At 37.9% G+C, this 16,520-nt stretch overlaps 2 protein-coding genes across 5 annotated transcripts in view; both read left to right on the forward strand.

The window, feature by feature from the left end:
* Window positions 1-16,520, forward strand: part of LOC146481044 (uncharacterized) — a 185,587-nt gene that overhangs the window by 47,840 nt on the left and 121,227 nt on the right. The gene's annotated exons all lie outside the window — the stretch shown is intronic.
* Window positions 1-16,520, forward strand: part of LOC146481045 (uncharacterized) — a 68,562-nt gene that overhangs the window by 19,491 nt on the left and 32,551 nt on the right. For all 4 annotated transcript variants that reach the window (XM_085108729.1, XM_085108730.1, XM_085108731.1 and 1 more), the window contains one exon: window positions 14,103-14,624. In XM_085108729.1, the coding sequence (XP_084964855.1) occupies window positions 14,103-14,624 (522 nt within the window). The remainder of the gene's footprint in view (window positions 1-14,102; window positions 14,625-16,520) is intronic.

The following is a 16,520-nucleotide window of genomic DNA, read 5'->3' on the forward strand; positions in this document are numbered from 1 at the left end:
GTGCTAAAAAAAAAAATACGAAACTACTTACAATGCGATATTACTAACAAAACGAAACGATACCTACGCTACTATAAGAACAATACCAACACTACGATACAATACAATTACTTACAAATTAATGAATTTAATTTAGTTGCTTACAAATGGATAGTATATGCCTTTGCACAGCTAGACTCTAAACATTAATTGTTTAAAAAGTTGGACCATTTTTTATTAAAAGAGAGTAGTTTATTGGTCATAATCGCAATGTATTTTTCTAATTCAATTTTTTCGTTAACGAGGGTCACAAAATCTGTGAACTGGGGTCTTTTGTCATCTTGTACTGCATTAATGTAAAGAAAGTATCTTCCAATTATGATCAGGTGATTTAGGGTAAAACCAGACGATGTGAATTTTAAAACCCCATATATAATTTCGTTTTGCTCTAATGCAATGTTTCCTCTACATGTAGCGTTGAACCACTTTGTAAATTTATTCCAAAAGGATTTAGCAATTGGACATTCCACAAATAAATGGAGTGGTGTCTGATCAATATCATGGCAATAAGGACAATCGGGTCGCTGTTTCTTTCTCATCTTGTACAGAATTTTGTTTGTATACAGGATATTATGAACTATTTTATATTGAAACATGGATAATTTTGCCTCATTTGTGACACTAAAAGGAAGTAAGTAGATTTTTTGTCTTTCTTGAAAGAAAAAACCGCGTTCAATGAGTCTTCTCTCCGCAGTTGGAGGAGGGAAGTGCTGGTGATTGGGTAAAGTATTGTAAATTGTTTTGCATGTGATTTTTTTCGATTGCAAGTGGTACGTATTCAGTTGACGGTGGAAGACATTCCTGCTTTAGCATAGTTTTCCATTCCTGTGGTATTGCAGATAGAAGGCTATAATACTGCAGAAAGTTACTCTTGACGTTGTATTTCTGCATGAAGGTTGAAAAAGTCATCAAGGTTTTACCTTCGTTGTCGAAAAGGCACGAGCGATTTTCAATACCTATTTTTTTCCAAACAGGGAAAAAAACAGATAACTTGTTTACTCGAATAAACTGGTTGTTCCATATTGTTTGATTTAACACATCTCCTTTTGTTTTCGGGTTAGTGCTATTAATTTGCTGCCAGTGGGAAATTATATCTCGATAGAATTTTGGTAAGTTTTCATCCAAAGGTAGATATTGAATGTTATAGTTACACCGGAAAAGAAGGTTGCCGCCAACATTGGAAAGTAAGGATAGTGGGATAAATTTCCATGGTCTTTTATCATTAGCGCACAAGCGCTTTACCCAGACTATCTTTAACGCTTTATCAAATAACGTAAAATCTAACATATTAAGTCCTCCCTCCTTCTTATTTTTGATTATAGTCGTTTTTTTTAGTTTTGGATTCTTGTACTTCCATATGTAATCGAATATTATGTTATTAACTTCATCGGTAAACCCTTTTGGAGTGTCTAAAACGCTGCAGATAAAAGTTAGTTTGGATATTGCCAACGTTTTGACTATATTTACTCTTCCATATATAGAAATGTCTCGAGACAACCAAATGTTCAGTGTCTTTTTAAGTTTAGGCAGCTTTTCAAAGAAGTTTTTTTTGTTGGCAAGTTCTTCATCATATGACAGATATACACCCAAAACGTAGACCGGCTCATCACTTAATTTTAGATTTAGAATGGAATCCTTTCTCTGACGCAATGATCCCAGCCAAAGTATTTCTGATTTAGATTGATTTATTCGAAGACCAGAACAGTTTTCAAATTGTTGCAGCAGATCAAAGAGCTTGTGAGCAGATTGAATATCTTTAACAAAAACAGTTGTGTCATCGGCGTACTGGGTTATTTTTATAGATTTATTTGGATCAATTTGAATACCTTCTATTTCCTTTGAGCGTTTAATTGCATTGCTTAAAATTTCTACACCAATAACAAACAAGATCCCTGAGAGTGGGCAACCCTGCCTGACACCTCTGCTTAGATTAAAATGTTTGGTGGCAAACCCATTGTTCAAAACACAACTTGATATGTTATTATACAAGACTGTGATCCATTGTCGTAATTGAGGACCAAAGTTAAAAACTTCAAGGCATTTTTGAAGGTAGCACCATTCAATAGAATCGAAAGCTTTTTCAAAATCAAGAAAGACCGCTATGCCTGGAATGTTTTTCTTTTTCGTAAAGGACATCATGTCTGTTATGATTCTGATGCTCTCACCTATATATCTTCCCTTTACGTATCCCGTTTGATTCGGGCTAATGATCGTGGGTAACACTTTTTCCAGGCGTAAAGCTAAAGCCTTTGTGACAATTTTGTAATCGTTGTTCAATAAAGAGATTGGTCTCCAATTTTTGAGATATTTTTTGTCTTTGTCTTTCTTTGGTATTAACGATATAATACCGCGTTTTTGTGAGATTGACATGTCACCATTTTCAAAAGCATAGTTAAAGCTATCAACCATGATTTGACCAATGTCATTCCAGAAGTACCGGTAAAATTCTATAGTAAAGCCGTCGGACCCAGGTGTTTTATTGTTCTTAAATTGTTTCGGCGAACTGGTACATTCCGCAAGGGAGTAGCATCCCTTCGCAGGTGTCCGCTTCCTCCTGTTTGAGAGTATTCAGGCCGTCAAAAAGGTGCTTGAGATTGTCAGATTCCGGACAGACATTTTTAGTTTGATAAATTTCTTTGAAAAAACGTTCCTCCTCTTCTAAAATTTGTTTAGGCTCATGAACTATGTTACCGTCTTCTTTTGTTAACGAGGTTATGTGTTTCTTCTTGTGGTTTATTTTTTCCAGGTTGTAGAAATATTTATTGTTCTTTTCACCGAACTCGTACCATTGTGCTTTACTACGTGTCATCGCTCCTCGTGTTTTTCTAGAGGCAATTTTTGCTAGTTCTTTTTTGACTCGATCCATTTCAGCTTTCGTTGCTTCGCTAAATTTTGATCTTATCTTTTCCTGTAATTGGTTGAATCTCCTAAGCAAATCTTTTTCTTCATTTCGTTTTTGTTTAGCTTTATTTTTAGCGAAAACTATTGTTGATGCTCTGATTTCCATTTTGATCATTTCCCAAAATAAGCCTTTGTCACTGAGGCTGCAATATTTGGAGATGAACTTTGGTAATTGTTTTGCTATCATCTCCGTATAACACTTATCGGTTAATAATGAATTATTAAATTTCCAGAAACCGGGGCCACGCTCTGTTTCATTACTTTCTAGGGACATTGACAGAGTTATAGCAGAGTGATCGGAAAAAATATTTGGCACAATTTTAGCGTTTTGGATTGCTGATTCCATACTTTTTGATATAAAAAGGTAATCTAATCTACAATATATCTTCATGGATGAATTATTCCACGTGAATGCTTGTTCATTTGGATGTTTGCAGCTCCAGGTGTCTATAAGATTGTGAGTTCTCATTAGAGTTTTTATTTCTTGAATAACTGTCTTCTTTTGTTCGAAAGAACGCCCTCCGCGTTTGTCAATTTCATTCATAACACAATTTAGGTCTCCCCCTAGGACCATTCTTTCTCCGGCATATTTGTTTAAAACGGAATTCGATAACTCTCTAAGGAATTGCACCTGTTGAGTTTGGTCATTTGGGGCGTAAATATTCACAAAAACAAATTTATCGCCTTCTACCAATGCTTCAAAAAGGATATATCTACCATTCTTATCGTAAATAATTTGTTCGATGTTTACATCAAGTTTTGGCTTGAATAAGATCATTACTCCTCGACTGTGATTAGTGCCATGGCTTCCAACCATTTTACCACCCCATTCTGCTTCCCACGATTTTAAATTTTGCGCAGAAGAATATGTTTCTTGTAAAAACACTACATCCGGTTTTTGTTGATGCAGCCATCGGAATATTTGACGTCGCTTTATCGTCTTGTTTAACCCTCTAACATTCAGAGATAAAACATTGAAGACCATACGTACATGAAAAGTGAAATGAAACGCAGTTTCCAGTCACAGATTTCATTGCGGACAATTGGAGCGATGAGCATGTGAATTTAGAGCTAGCGAGAGACAGTTTAGGGCGATAAAACAACAAACTAATGCAAACTAATACAACATACAACACGAAACATAAATACCTGCAGCAATTAGGGCGAATTCTCCTGTCTGAGATTCACGTAAGCCTTCCTACTGCTCTACAGAGGCACTAAATGATTAACCAAATTAATTATTGTCCATGATTCGACCGTAAAGAGTAAAGTTTTTTGTTTCGGGTCCTCGGTAAACAGATTTGTCAATAATTAGCTTTTCGACGTTGAAGAAAGCCGTTTTGTGATCTCTCTTTGCCTTTTTCAGCACCGGGTAAAGCTCCTTTCTTATTTCATCTACTTCTTTCGGGAAGTCATCAGCCACACCAAACTTTTTTCCTCTTGGTAGGTGCTTGATGTGTGATTTGATTTGTTGCTTATCTTTGAAGAAAGATACCTTGGCAATTATCGGTCTTGGGTGCTGATTTGGTTTTTCTTCGCGTGCCCGAGTTGGAATTCTGTGGACTCTCTCGAATTCAATTTCATCAAGGTGCTTCTTTGAGAATTTCATTTCTTTGTCAAGAAAGTTTCTCAGAACTGCCTCTGTGTCTTCTGGGGATTCCTGCTCATTGTCGCTGATGCCGAAGAATTTGATGTTATTTCTTCTGTTGAAGCATTCTTGTTTGACAACCCTGCGCTCTAGCTCTTCTAGTTTGACTATCCTGGCGGTTGTTGCTTTTAGCGTTGCCGCGGTCACGCTGGCTTGCTCCTTCAAACCTTCAACTTCTGCTTGTGTTAACTCCAGACTCTCCTTAAGCTCTTCGTTTTCCTTTTCGAGCGTTGCTACTTGGATCTTCAGGTTTTGTATTTCAGGTAGCACAGATATCAACTTATCGAGCTTGCATTGTATGTCGTTCAGCTTCGTGTTGCACATCGCGCAGCCATGCTCGTGTTGCTCGCCATCACTAAGGGCTTCGTCATCAGTCTGAGATCCTCGTTCTCGCATTCTTTTCTTTCTTCGGGATTCACTTTTCCTTGCAGGATACTTGTTCGATTTATCAGCCTCTTCATGGTTTATTTCGTTATCCGCCTCTGTAGGCATCCTGGTTTTTATCGAGAAGAAGACGGAGCTTCAGAAAACACGTCCGCCATCTTTCGCGCCCAGGCCCAGTCCCTTGAATTGTGTTGTAGATAAGCATGCCCATTCCTGCACGAGTGATGGATTAGAGAATTAACTCTGCAGTTAATTTTTGGGCCATTCACGTTTGTATTTTCCGCAATTACTACCATAATCATCCATTTGTTCAATTTGAAATTATTTCGTTGTGAAGTTGACTTCAACTTTAGTGCTCGGCCCCACTAGCACTTGTGCAATAAAGACTGTAATAAAGGGTGAATAAAGGTTATAATTATTTTTATTATTATTATTATTATTATTATTATTATTATTATTATTATTATTATTATTATTATCATCATTATCATTATCATTATCATTATCATTATCATTATCATTATCATTATCATTATCATTATAATGTTCCTGAAAAGTCATGTCCTTACCTTTCTCATGATAATCATAAAATCGCTTGTAAAATGTGCATTTTACATGGGAAGTCCCTAATTTTTTCACAAAGCAAACTTCTGGTGCTAATGTTATCTGTGTTAAAAGAAGAGCAATGTAGCCTTAACTGCCACCGAGAAATGACGTATTGAAATTTCCAAAAGGTAAGGAAATGACGAAAATTGGGGAATCTAGGAAGAAAAATTGCTAGAACTTTGCAAATTTGCCTAACAGATGATAAAGTCATTCCCCACAGCTTCATTTGTATTCCCCACGTTATCATCCATGTTTCAGAAAAGCGACCTTTTGACGAAAAAAAAATCTAGTGCAAGTATAATGTCTAGTACAGGTTTCAAAGTCAACCTCAAGACGGAATTGCCATTTTTGAGTTAAATGTCTCTAGAAGGGCTAAAAATAGATGATAATGCCTGGTCTTTTGTGACATAACAGCTATCAATGTATGCTACATTTCGTGAGGTTATCATGTAAATGGCACGAGTATTATAGTAGTAATGAAAGTTTTAAGACGAAATGTTCAATAGGTAAGGAAATGACAATTTCTAGAATATCGTTTTCTTCTTCAAAATGAACCGCAGATTGGATGATAAACAAGTCCCGCTTGTTTTGTAGAAAGGTTAGGACGAATGAAAGTGCCAGCTAAGAAATAAGCACTTTCGAACGTTTTACAAATTTTTGACAAATTTTTTCTTGTTTTTAAAGGTAAGGAAATGACAATTTTAGTCTAAATTCAAGGAACTTTACATTCGTGTATCTTTTTTGAATTGAGCACTCAACTACTCGGACCTACCTATAAATGTAAGACTTGTTCTTGCCTATTAATACTACATTCGTTGACACTTAAGACTTAATTGCCTTTAGTGCAGTCCTCTGGCATTGCAAAGCACTATAGGTGTTCAATTTTCAACCAAAAATAACTCACAAGTACAAATCCCTCCACCATGCTGGATTTAAATCATATAAATTCACCATAGTAGATGCCCGAAAGCCAGACATACGCAACTAAAGGCCATGCAAAGAAATCGAGCATTTGTCACAAACGAATGGCTTCGCAACGAGGGAAAGGTAATTGTGTTTTCTGTAAAAATTGTAAGGAAATGACAATTACTGTGTTGGTTGATATCTTTGTCCTGTGAAAGAGAACTTTGAGTTGACATCCATAATAAGTATTCACGGAAGGAGACGCAAGCTTTGCCTCAATGTCGTGGCTTCTTTTTAATTTCTGATCTTTTTACAAAGGAAATTGGTCTCAATTTAGGTAAGGAAATGACAGTTTTCAGAATATCACGGGCAGGAAGATTTTCCTTTTATTGAAAAGTCCTGTTTTTTTATGTTTAATGGAATGATGTAAACGTAATTACTATGCTCCTCTGAAAAAAATCCTTCCAAGCAAATGCGGGGCTAGAATTTTGTAAAAATTGTGAATATTTGGTTACCATGGCAACGTCAAATGTCAAGGTCATTCACCGACCATACTAATTTGTTCCCAGGCAAGTTTTAAAAAGAGTTACTGAGTTTGGTGGTGTTTGCTTATATATTAAAAGTTAAAATGGTTATAAAGGTTCAAAGTCAAAGCGGGCAGAATCCCCCTTCTCCCCTCGGTCTAGAAAGGGTTAACAGGTGCCTAGAATAGAAACCACAGTAGGATGCTAGTTTTGAGTACTGGCGCTCGCCCCTATGTGTTTTAGTAAAAATGCCTTTTAATCAGAACAATGGTGTACACATAACACAAACATAAAAAAATCCCGTTGACTTAAAGATGGAGACATGAAATCTAAATGAAACTGACATCTATTCAACGGGTAAGAATACATTTGCAGGAAAAAAACCTTTTTTATACCACAAAGTTCAAACTTCACAGAAATGATCAAAGCTCAAAGTTGGCTAATTTTTGACCAAAAACCCCTGAACCTACCCCTTAGAAAAAAGTCAATTTTTGGATTCAATACGAATGTTCCCTTTGGACGCAAGAAAAATATTCTATTAAAAGCTTCCAATGGAATCAGTGTGTCTGAAAACGTCCCCTGAGAATGTTTTAGGCCTCCCAAGGGACCAGCGACAAAAAAGTGGCCCATTCTCCGTCAGTTTGTTATCTTCTTGCTCGTCTTGGTCTTCGATTGGATTCTTACATTCCTTGACCCACTTCGAAAAGCTCTCCAAGGAACGGAAGTAGAGCCTGATGGTGGTTCCTTTGAGGGTTTTTTTTTTCTTAGTCTTGGTCTGGCTCATTTGTCCCGAATGTCAAAGGACTTGTCCCGCGCTAGACAATCCAAACCTGTTCCATGTGAGTCCAACTCTTGGAGTATAATATGGACGTGCCTCGTGTTGTTAAGTGCTTGTGCGACAGGTGTGTCCTCACCCGCAATATGACGCTGGAACTTATAGAATTCGAACTGGCCAAGGGATTTCTCTCGAAGACTGTGGTGCATTTCAGCTTGTTGGTAATAACTAGCCCTCCCATTTAGCGTCGCTTTTTCGGCTTGTTACTACTTCTTCAACGCCCTCAGAATCTGACCTGAATGTTGACATGTCGTCTACGTCTTTTTGACCCTTTTCGAAAAACGCTTCCTGAGCAGGGTCGTATTCAGGGTCGTCTTCGGAACTCTTTGACTCAGATTCCTAATTCTCAGAACAGCTGGTAGATTCTGTTTCCGTACCAAAATTGCTGTCTTTGTCGCTCTTTTTGTTTCTTTTCTTTGGTGAGCGCAGTGACAGTTTGCAACCTCTCTGCCCTTCTCTTTTTACCAAATTTATTATTATCAGTTTCAATAAAACAAAACCCTTCCCTGAGAACTGGGGTATAGAAACTTATGTGTCCAATCTTGCAAGGTTTTCAACTGCCCGAGTGTTCGGTTCCAACTGCGACAGTGCCAATATGCAATGCCCACAGTAGCGTGCTTGCATTACGTTTTATTGGCTCATCTTGGCTTTACTAAATTATTTCATTCTTTTGGAGGACAAGTAAGTATTAACCTCAGATTGCCCTTTATAACAATTATTTGAATGCGTAGAAAAAGCCATTTAACTATCATGATCGTATACCGGAGTAGTTTTAACTTAAATTTGTTGATTTCATTTAAGCACAGCTTTGCAATTATTATTTAGTTGTATTGTGTAAAATATAATCACATCCAACGTATTTTACTACAGTATTAGTCTGTATTTATTGCCAGGGCCTATAATGATATCAGTTCTTACTTTTGCCAAAAAATGAACGAAAAAACCTATTGTAAATAAAGGCATCTAACTGGATGAAGGCTGACCAATCGCTGATTTGAGACGGGCCATAATTTTAACAAAAAGCACTGAATGAACAAAATTTTAGTCATAAATTACTGCAAACAGGTAAGTCGTCGAAAGTAGTGTCTTTGTTAATGATTCCCCATAAAGAAAAGAAAATGTTCCTGTAAGAAAATGACAATGTAAGGAAAATGCAATTTGTGGTAGGGACATTACATTGTCATTTCCTTAGTTGTAAGGAAATGACAAAATTGAGGTAAGGAAATGACACTTTTTTGTAAGGAAATGACATTGTCATTTCCTTACTGTAAGGAAATGACAATTTTTTTGTAAGGAAATGACATTGTCATTTTCTTACTGTAAGGAAATGACACATTTTTTGTAAGGAAATGACAAAAAGTAAGGAAATGACAGTAAGGAAATGACGGAGGAACATCATCATTATCATTATCATTATCATTATCATTATCATTATCATTATCATTATCATTATCATTATTATTATTATTATTATTATTATTACCTTGCTACTGCCTAGGCTTTGTAGCTCAGTCGATAGAGGAACGGTTGATTAAACGTGGAAGTCATTGGTGCGATTCCCGCACTTTCCGTCGTGTGGTCTCTCATTTTTTTCCTGGGGCAAACCCTCAGAGGGAAATTCATGGGTTCACTTTAGCACTTTAACATACACTGCAGAGTTAATTACTGATCCATTCTCATTTTAATCATTGTCGATTATTGAATTATAGTGGGACACTTAATCACGAAACTTTCAGGATTTACACTATTTAATCTAGACAACTTGCAGGCGAAATTAGAAAAAAAAATATGTAAGACCGTTTTCAAGTAAATAATGAATCAATTTTTACGGGCTGATTTCGTTTATTCCCGCATTTTTCACCCATATCTCTGGCAAAATAAAAGTTTACACTTTCTCTTCTCTGTTAAAAGTCTTTCCTCAAAGCGAAATATTCTAAATGTATATTGAGCTCCATGGTTGGCTCTGATTTTAAGATAATTTTATTTGAAAAATAAAGCCCTGATCTGCGAAAAAGTTCCTTCTCTGCATAAATCGAGAAATCTTAAAAATGTTCCTACAGATTTTCCTGTTAAATTCAGTTGCAAATGGTTACAATAAGAATCTTTTCGATATTCATAAAAGTTTTATGTTCAACAACCAAAATCGGTGTTGGATAAGAAGGCTGAATTTTGCTCAAGTTTCAGTCGTTTTTTGCTTTCTCCCGATCCGAGTTTATTTTGTTTGTCTGGGTCTATTTCTCTGACATTCCCCGGCCGTACTTTGAATATTTATAATTACGTGAAGCCGTGCAAAGCGTAAAATTTTACATAAATGTACGCAAAATCAGAAATTGTAACAGCCATTCAAACAGCCGTGTCACAGAAATCGAGATACTGTAAATGCTCGAATTAGCGCCGCGCCGCCCATCTCTCGACCCAGCATTTACGGTATTGAGGAAAGAAGATTGGTAAAACGAGCGGCCAAAGTTTCAAATCTACACGGAGAAAGGAATTATTAGGATTTGTATGGGAATACAACGGATTTGTGTAAAATGGTAGAAAATAACAGTGTTTTGTCAACAAAGTCAACCTACCCTGTTTCTTCTTGTATTCTTTGTCATTTACCAGCTTTTCAAGCCGATTCGGAGCGATTTCGGTTAGTTAGCGTCATTCGGGTTTCCACTGTTAAGTGTAACGAAAGGCCGAACTCTATTTCAGCCATGCCCGACGCGTGAAACGGAATAAATCCGTTGAAATCTTCTCTGGTGTCCCAATTCCTTCATAGAATCAAAGTAGAGATGAATACCTATCCTTCCAGCGCATTTCCGACTCGATTGAAGTCGTATCACGTTTGCTAGAAAGATTTTCTTTCAAGTCGGATCGCTTCTGAAATTTCGAAAGACCCACGGCTAGAACGTCATGGACACATTGAACGTTCGAACAGCACGCTGGGTAACAAAAGTTCCCTGGCACGGGGGGAACAGCGGCCAGTTGTCTACAGGCAAACAGATTTGTTCGCGGGGTCTCCTCGTGTCCTTTTTGTGAAGACCGTCAAGGGACCATTGTTTCCATCGACAAATCAAAATTACTACCGGACGTGTTTCCCAAATCAGTTTAAAGGGCGCGATCTATTCAACCTAAACTTCCGGTAAAGAATCAAATATATCGATAACCTGTTGTCCTTTTTCCCGGAAATTTGAAAATTCCGGTAATTTTCTGTTCCATTGGTCATACCATTTCGCCAGATGCTCAGCCCAAGTTTCTTACGGGGTTTTAAAATTACACTCGCGTTTTCTGAATAAATTTGCGATAATTTCTACTCATTTAGTTTGCGTAATGTGGCCGAACTATGCAACAGTGGAAACCCGAACGACGCTAACTCACCGAAATCGCTCCGAATCGGCTTGAAAAGCTGGTAAATGACAAAGAATACAAGAAAAAACAGGGTAAGTTGACTTTATTGACAAAACACTGTTATTTTCTACCATTTTACACAAGTCCGTTGTATTCCCATACAAATCCTTATAATTCAACGGTTCTCTGATATTGAGCTTGGGCTGCCTGTGTGTCAATGAGATGAAATTGAGAGCGAAACGTTTGCCCTAATAAAAGACTTGAGAAGCAGGAGCATATATTTATTTCAAAAACTCATCAATAATTCATAAGCTCATTGACTTATCAAATAGTCGATAAAACATCACAGGCAGTGGTTTTAAAGCCAGATAAAATCTCCTCCTTATTAGTATGCGGTGTTTAATGTTTTTCTCGTATGCTAATTCCAACGTTCAACGTTCAACGTTCGTTATGAACTCTCTTGACACACGCTTTTCCAGGAATGTTTGTGAGGCCGTTCAAAAAACTCGCAGCACGTGTCCCGATAAAACAGTGCTGCTCGTGTTTTAAACATTACGTAAATTTTACGTTTTGCATGACCTCATGTAATCATAAATATTCAAAGGACATGACTGAAGAGTAGTGAAATAGACCTGGACAAACAAAACAAAACTCTTTCAATTCCATTATCCCTGTTGATGTTGTCATGGCGAAGTCTTATGGGAACAGCCTCTTTAACCCTACTGGTGTACCAATGTTTTCTTTATTCCTATTGGTTTATGAGAAAACCCGTTCTAAAGTTGGACAATGGAAAATTTTTGTAGTCGCATTAGGAGTTATCACGTCACGTAAAAAATATTTTGAATTTCGTAAAAGCCCGACACCCTTTGACGCATTAACATCTGATGAGCATTTTGGCCAAATTTTGTTGAAATCCAGCAAATCTACCTACGGTTTTAATTCATTTGAAGGCGCAGAATTCGCGTAAAAACAAAAGCCGTGTTTTCGGCTTTGAAACATTTTCAGAGTTTTCGCACGTCATTAAAATTCTTGTCAACACACTCATGGGGCCGGCCAATCAAACACAAAGCAGCATTCCCTGCGGAGTTCTATTACAAAAGAATAATTTAAATTCGCGCGAAAGCATTCAGCGTTACTGTAATCGTAAAGCGATATCGTAATGGGTAAAGTTAAGTCTGGTGCAAGGACGCCACCGGCTAAATCATTACATCCATCATTTCTGCGAGCTGAAGTTCGCTGCTAATTTTTGAGCAGGTCAACAACAGCGAAAGTGGCTGGATCGTCGCCGGCATCTCCGAATTCGGACTCCGAAGGAGAAGCGCTGGTGTTGGAATCTCCACTACGTATCTGGTAGTTCGTCAGCTGCCGAGGCAGTTATTTTCATTCTACTCGCCCCGATATCTTTTTACCACAAACCTTTACCGCCCGCTGCCAGCTGAAATTTTTTGTTTTCGTTCTTAATTTTCACCCAAGACGACTTTTTTTGCTTCACTCTCTAAATCCAAAATGGAACGCTGTCTCCCTGTAAAATTCAGCATAAAACGTCGTGACATGCGGTGAATACGATGTAAACAAAATATGCAAATTTACCGGTAATTCGAGGTCGCGGGTAAACTTTGCCCCGTAAAATGTTAACAAAGCAACCTCACTATGGCCAACCGTACTCACTCGTTCACCGCTATTCCAACAAAACTTTTTTCCGCCTAGCTCGTGCCCTTTTCAAGATTTCGAACTACCGTTTTCATTAAACCCTGCATCCCTTTCTTGCTTCAACAATTACTTTAAAAAGTTTTTTTTAGAGAAAAATTTGACCTTTCTACCCAATCAGTAACCTTAAACGGTTTGCAATTGTGTTACATGCAGATCGAAGACATTTCCGTTTTGTTATTATGTTTTGAAGTAGCTTAACGCAAGCTGATACTCCTTTCATGCTCTTGCATTTTGGTGGGGTTTTTTTTGTTTTTGTTGTTTTGCTCCACTAAATTTCACACACTGTTTTGGTTCATCAAAATTAATTTAAAGTACATTTCAGAGTTCTTAGGTGTTTACCATTTTGCCAAAAAGTCCGGAAATTTCTGTTTGAAGTCAAACGGTAAAGCAATTTTCCAGAAATTTCTTTCGGAAATTGTGGAGGTACTCCTCTTTTTCCATTCGGAATGGAAAGGCGGAAAATTCCTTACCATTTGAACAAATCTCCGTTCCCAGGTATTAGGGAGCTTAGCAACAACGACGGAGATGGCAACCGTTGCGAAAACGCCGCAAAGCAATTGGCTTAATGAGCAAAAACAATCGCTTTGCACGTGCGTTTTACATTTTGGTACATTTCTTTGTCGTCCTCTGCAAAAAAACAACATGAAATGACCACATTTAAGGTTTTGTGAAGAACGTGAACGCACGGCACTGAATTTTTCATTTTCTTGCTCTCCTACCAATTTGGTTCCTGGATAGTTCGCCATTTTTGTAAAAGTTGAGCGAGTTGAAATAATTGCCAAGTAGCACAAATGAAATGAAGATATATTTTCTGATGACGTTTTCGTTGCCGTTGCCATCGTCGTTGCTTAAGCTCCCTCTTTTCCGGCTGGAGCGGGACGTAACGCCTGATAGATAAATGGTAAGCGAAATCTCATCCGGTTGGTCGGTCAATTCGGAAAATCCCTTACCATTATGCAACGGTTACATCAACCAGATTTTACCTACAAATGGTAAGCACCCCCTTGTGTTCTTTTTTCCTTAAAAACTCCAGTATGAGCTGTTTTCTTTACTGTTTTTGTTGCGTTTAGTTTCACATCACTGAAGTAATCATGGACTAATCAGAGAAAGCAATGCACACCCTTTCCAGAAGAACTGGAGGCGACGCAATTAAAGCAGCTAAATAGCTTATTTCATTATTGTTATAAAACTAACCGCTTTTATTGTTGTTGACTCGTAGCTTCAAGATTACAGAGGTTGTACATTTCAGCAGCGGAGCGGTTAAATGATATCATTGAAATAAACCATAAAGGACGGAAAAGTTTAGATCTTGGACAGAGAAGACTCGAAAATGTTCCCACGAATGTCTTAAAACTGCGTGATCTGGACGCGCTTGACCTTTCACACAATCGTATTCGTCAATTACCAGACGATATGAGCAGCCTGAAGCATCTTACAAGGTTGACATTAAGTCACAACAAGCTGGAGATGCTGCCTAACAGTATTGGTGACCTGGTTAATCTGAATCAGCTGTTTGTGAACAACAACGGGTTTTCATACTTACCTGCAACATTAAAACATCTTAAAAAGTTGAGAGAGCTTGATGTGAGTTTTAACAAACTGACAGAACTTTCTATGGTTGTTGCTGACCTGAAAGAGCTTGAAAGGCTGTGTGTGGAGGGCAACCCTCTGACCTCTGAAGAACTTGGAAGTCTGATGGAGTTGATGGATAAGATGCCAAGCTTTGTGATAGATATTGCAGGTGAGGTTAAAGTCACTATGTAAGTCACGTATAAGGGGAAATGCTGTCAATGAATGAGTTCTAGGTTCTTCATTACATTGAAGTAATTATAGCTATATCACTAGACCTCAAATAGGAAAGCTTTGGTGTCGGAAAATAGACCTAAGATCTGTAATAACCACAATTTCGCAGGTCTTTGAGAAGTTCCTTGTTGATTACTATGACAGTGGCCCCGTTAATTTAAATGCAAATTCATATCCAGCAACGAACGCAGGACAGATACTGCCATTTTGAGTCTGTTCAGAAGGAGTGTGGCCTGGTGAAACCCCAAGTAAGTTATTGTCTGGATTTTCCGTGTCCAGTAACAGACAGATAATCAATGGATGAAAGTACATTCTCCCAGGCAACCCCGGCCGGACCAACACTCAGGGTCTTTAAATAACTGAGGAGAAAGTGCTGCCTTTGCCTTGACATCTGCAAATGGTTAGACTCTCTAGTCTTCTCGGATAAGGACGATAAACCGTAGGCCCCGTCTCACAACCCTTGTTTGTAAATAACTCTGTGGGACGTTAAGGAATCCACTCCTGTTCGGAAAGAGTAGGGGACGCAGTTCCCGGTGTTGTGGTCGGGTCTTTGTGCGTATACTCTCACGGTTGGTTGAGGGATGGTTAGGTGGTGGGTTTACCTAGCAGGGGACCTAGTGTTCTATTGTATGCCCACCTGCCCCAGGGCGAATTTGTAAAATAGAAAATGAGAAATGTTTGAAAGGACACTGAAATCTTCCGCTGCCCAGTTGGGCAGTAGAAATTACTAAATAAATAACGCATCGAATAAAATATCGAGTTACTGAATAAAATATTTGGGTGAATATAAACTGAAAATTACTGAACAAATATTTAAATCCCTGAATAAAAATGTTATTCATTCAATAGAAATACGAGATTTATTGAAAATATTTTTTGGTTTAATGAATATTGTAGCATTTCGAAGCCATAACACTGTTAACCTTAGCCGATGTTCTTATTTAACTGTAGTTTTTCCCGCTGCAGGACATTCATGCATTGGCTAGTTCATGATCTCATGACATCTAACAGTAGAAATGCCGAAAGGCGATGAGTGGATAACATAACAAAACCACGGCTTTAGAGGGTAGCAGTTCACTGTTAACTAGGGGTGTTGATTGCCTTTGCACGTGAACAGCGTGTGACTAAGGTTGTCATGACGCCGTAAAATTCAACAGGCTGTTTTTTCTTTTTTTTTTGGGGGGGGGGGGGGGGGTAAAGCGGAGTTGGTTCTTTTTTCACGAAAAGAAATAACTTTCCTCGCAACCCCGTTCCCAGGGTCTGTCCTCTTGAAACGAAGTTGCTCTTAAACTCTTCTCATTGAAGTTTAAGACTCCAAAAATGCTCAGCTGATGACAGAAACTGCCTTGTCAACATATGGAGCCTTCTGTGATGAAAAACATTCTGTGTGGCATTTGTCAATAGAATGATAATTTGTTTTGTACGTTTTATCTCGAAAATTAATTCATTAAAAAGTCATTGTGCAACAGGGACAATTTATAAGAAAGACACCTCCCTCAGAGCTATCACCAGTCATCCACATCCCTCTCTTGATGACGTGATTACTGATGTACATTTTGGTGTTGGTGATGAGGTTGTATTCCTGGTCATTGGCACTTTAAAGAATTGTTCAGGATTTAATTGAGCCTCTTATTCTCTTTACAACTTCTACGCTCCTAGATACTCAAAATACTCAAGATATTAGAACGCTTCAAGTAGGAATTACTGTCAAGTTAGCAAGTCAGCAGATGTTCTATTAAAATACAAAAAGGAAATAGATGACAATAAGCGAAAGCGTTACCAACTAAAAGTTCCATCGAAAACCTTACGTTCTACTAAAAGAACATGAGCTGGC

Source organism: Pavona decussata, unplaced genomic scaffold (genome assembly GCF_977016875.1).
Source record: "Pavona decussata unplaced genomic scaffold, jaPavDecu1.1 SCAFFOLD_51, whole genome shotgun sequence".
NCBI classification, from domain to species: Eukaryota; Metazoa; Cnidaria; class Anthozoa; order Scleractinia; family Agariciidae; genus Pavona; species Pavona decussata.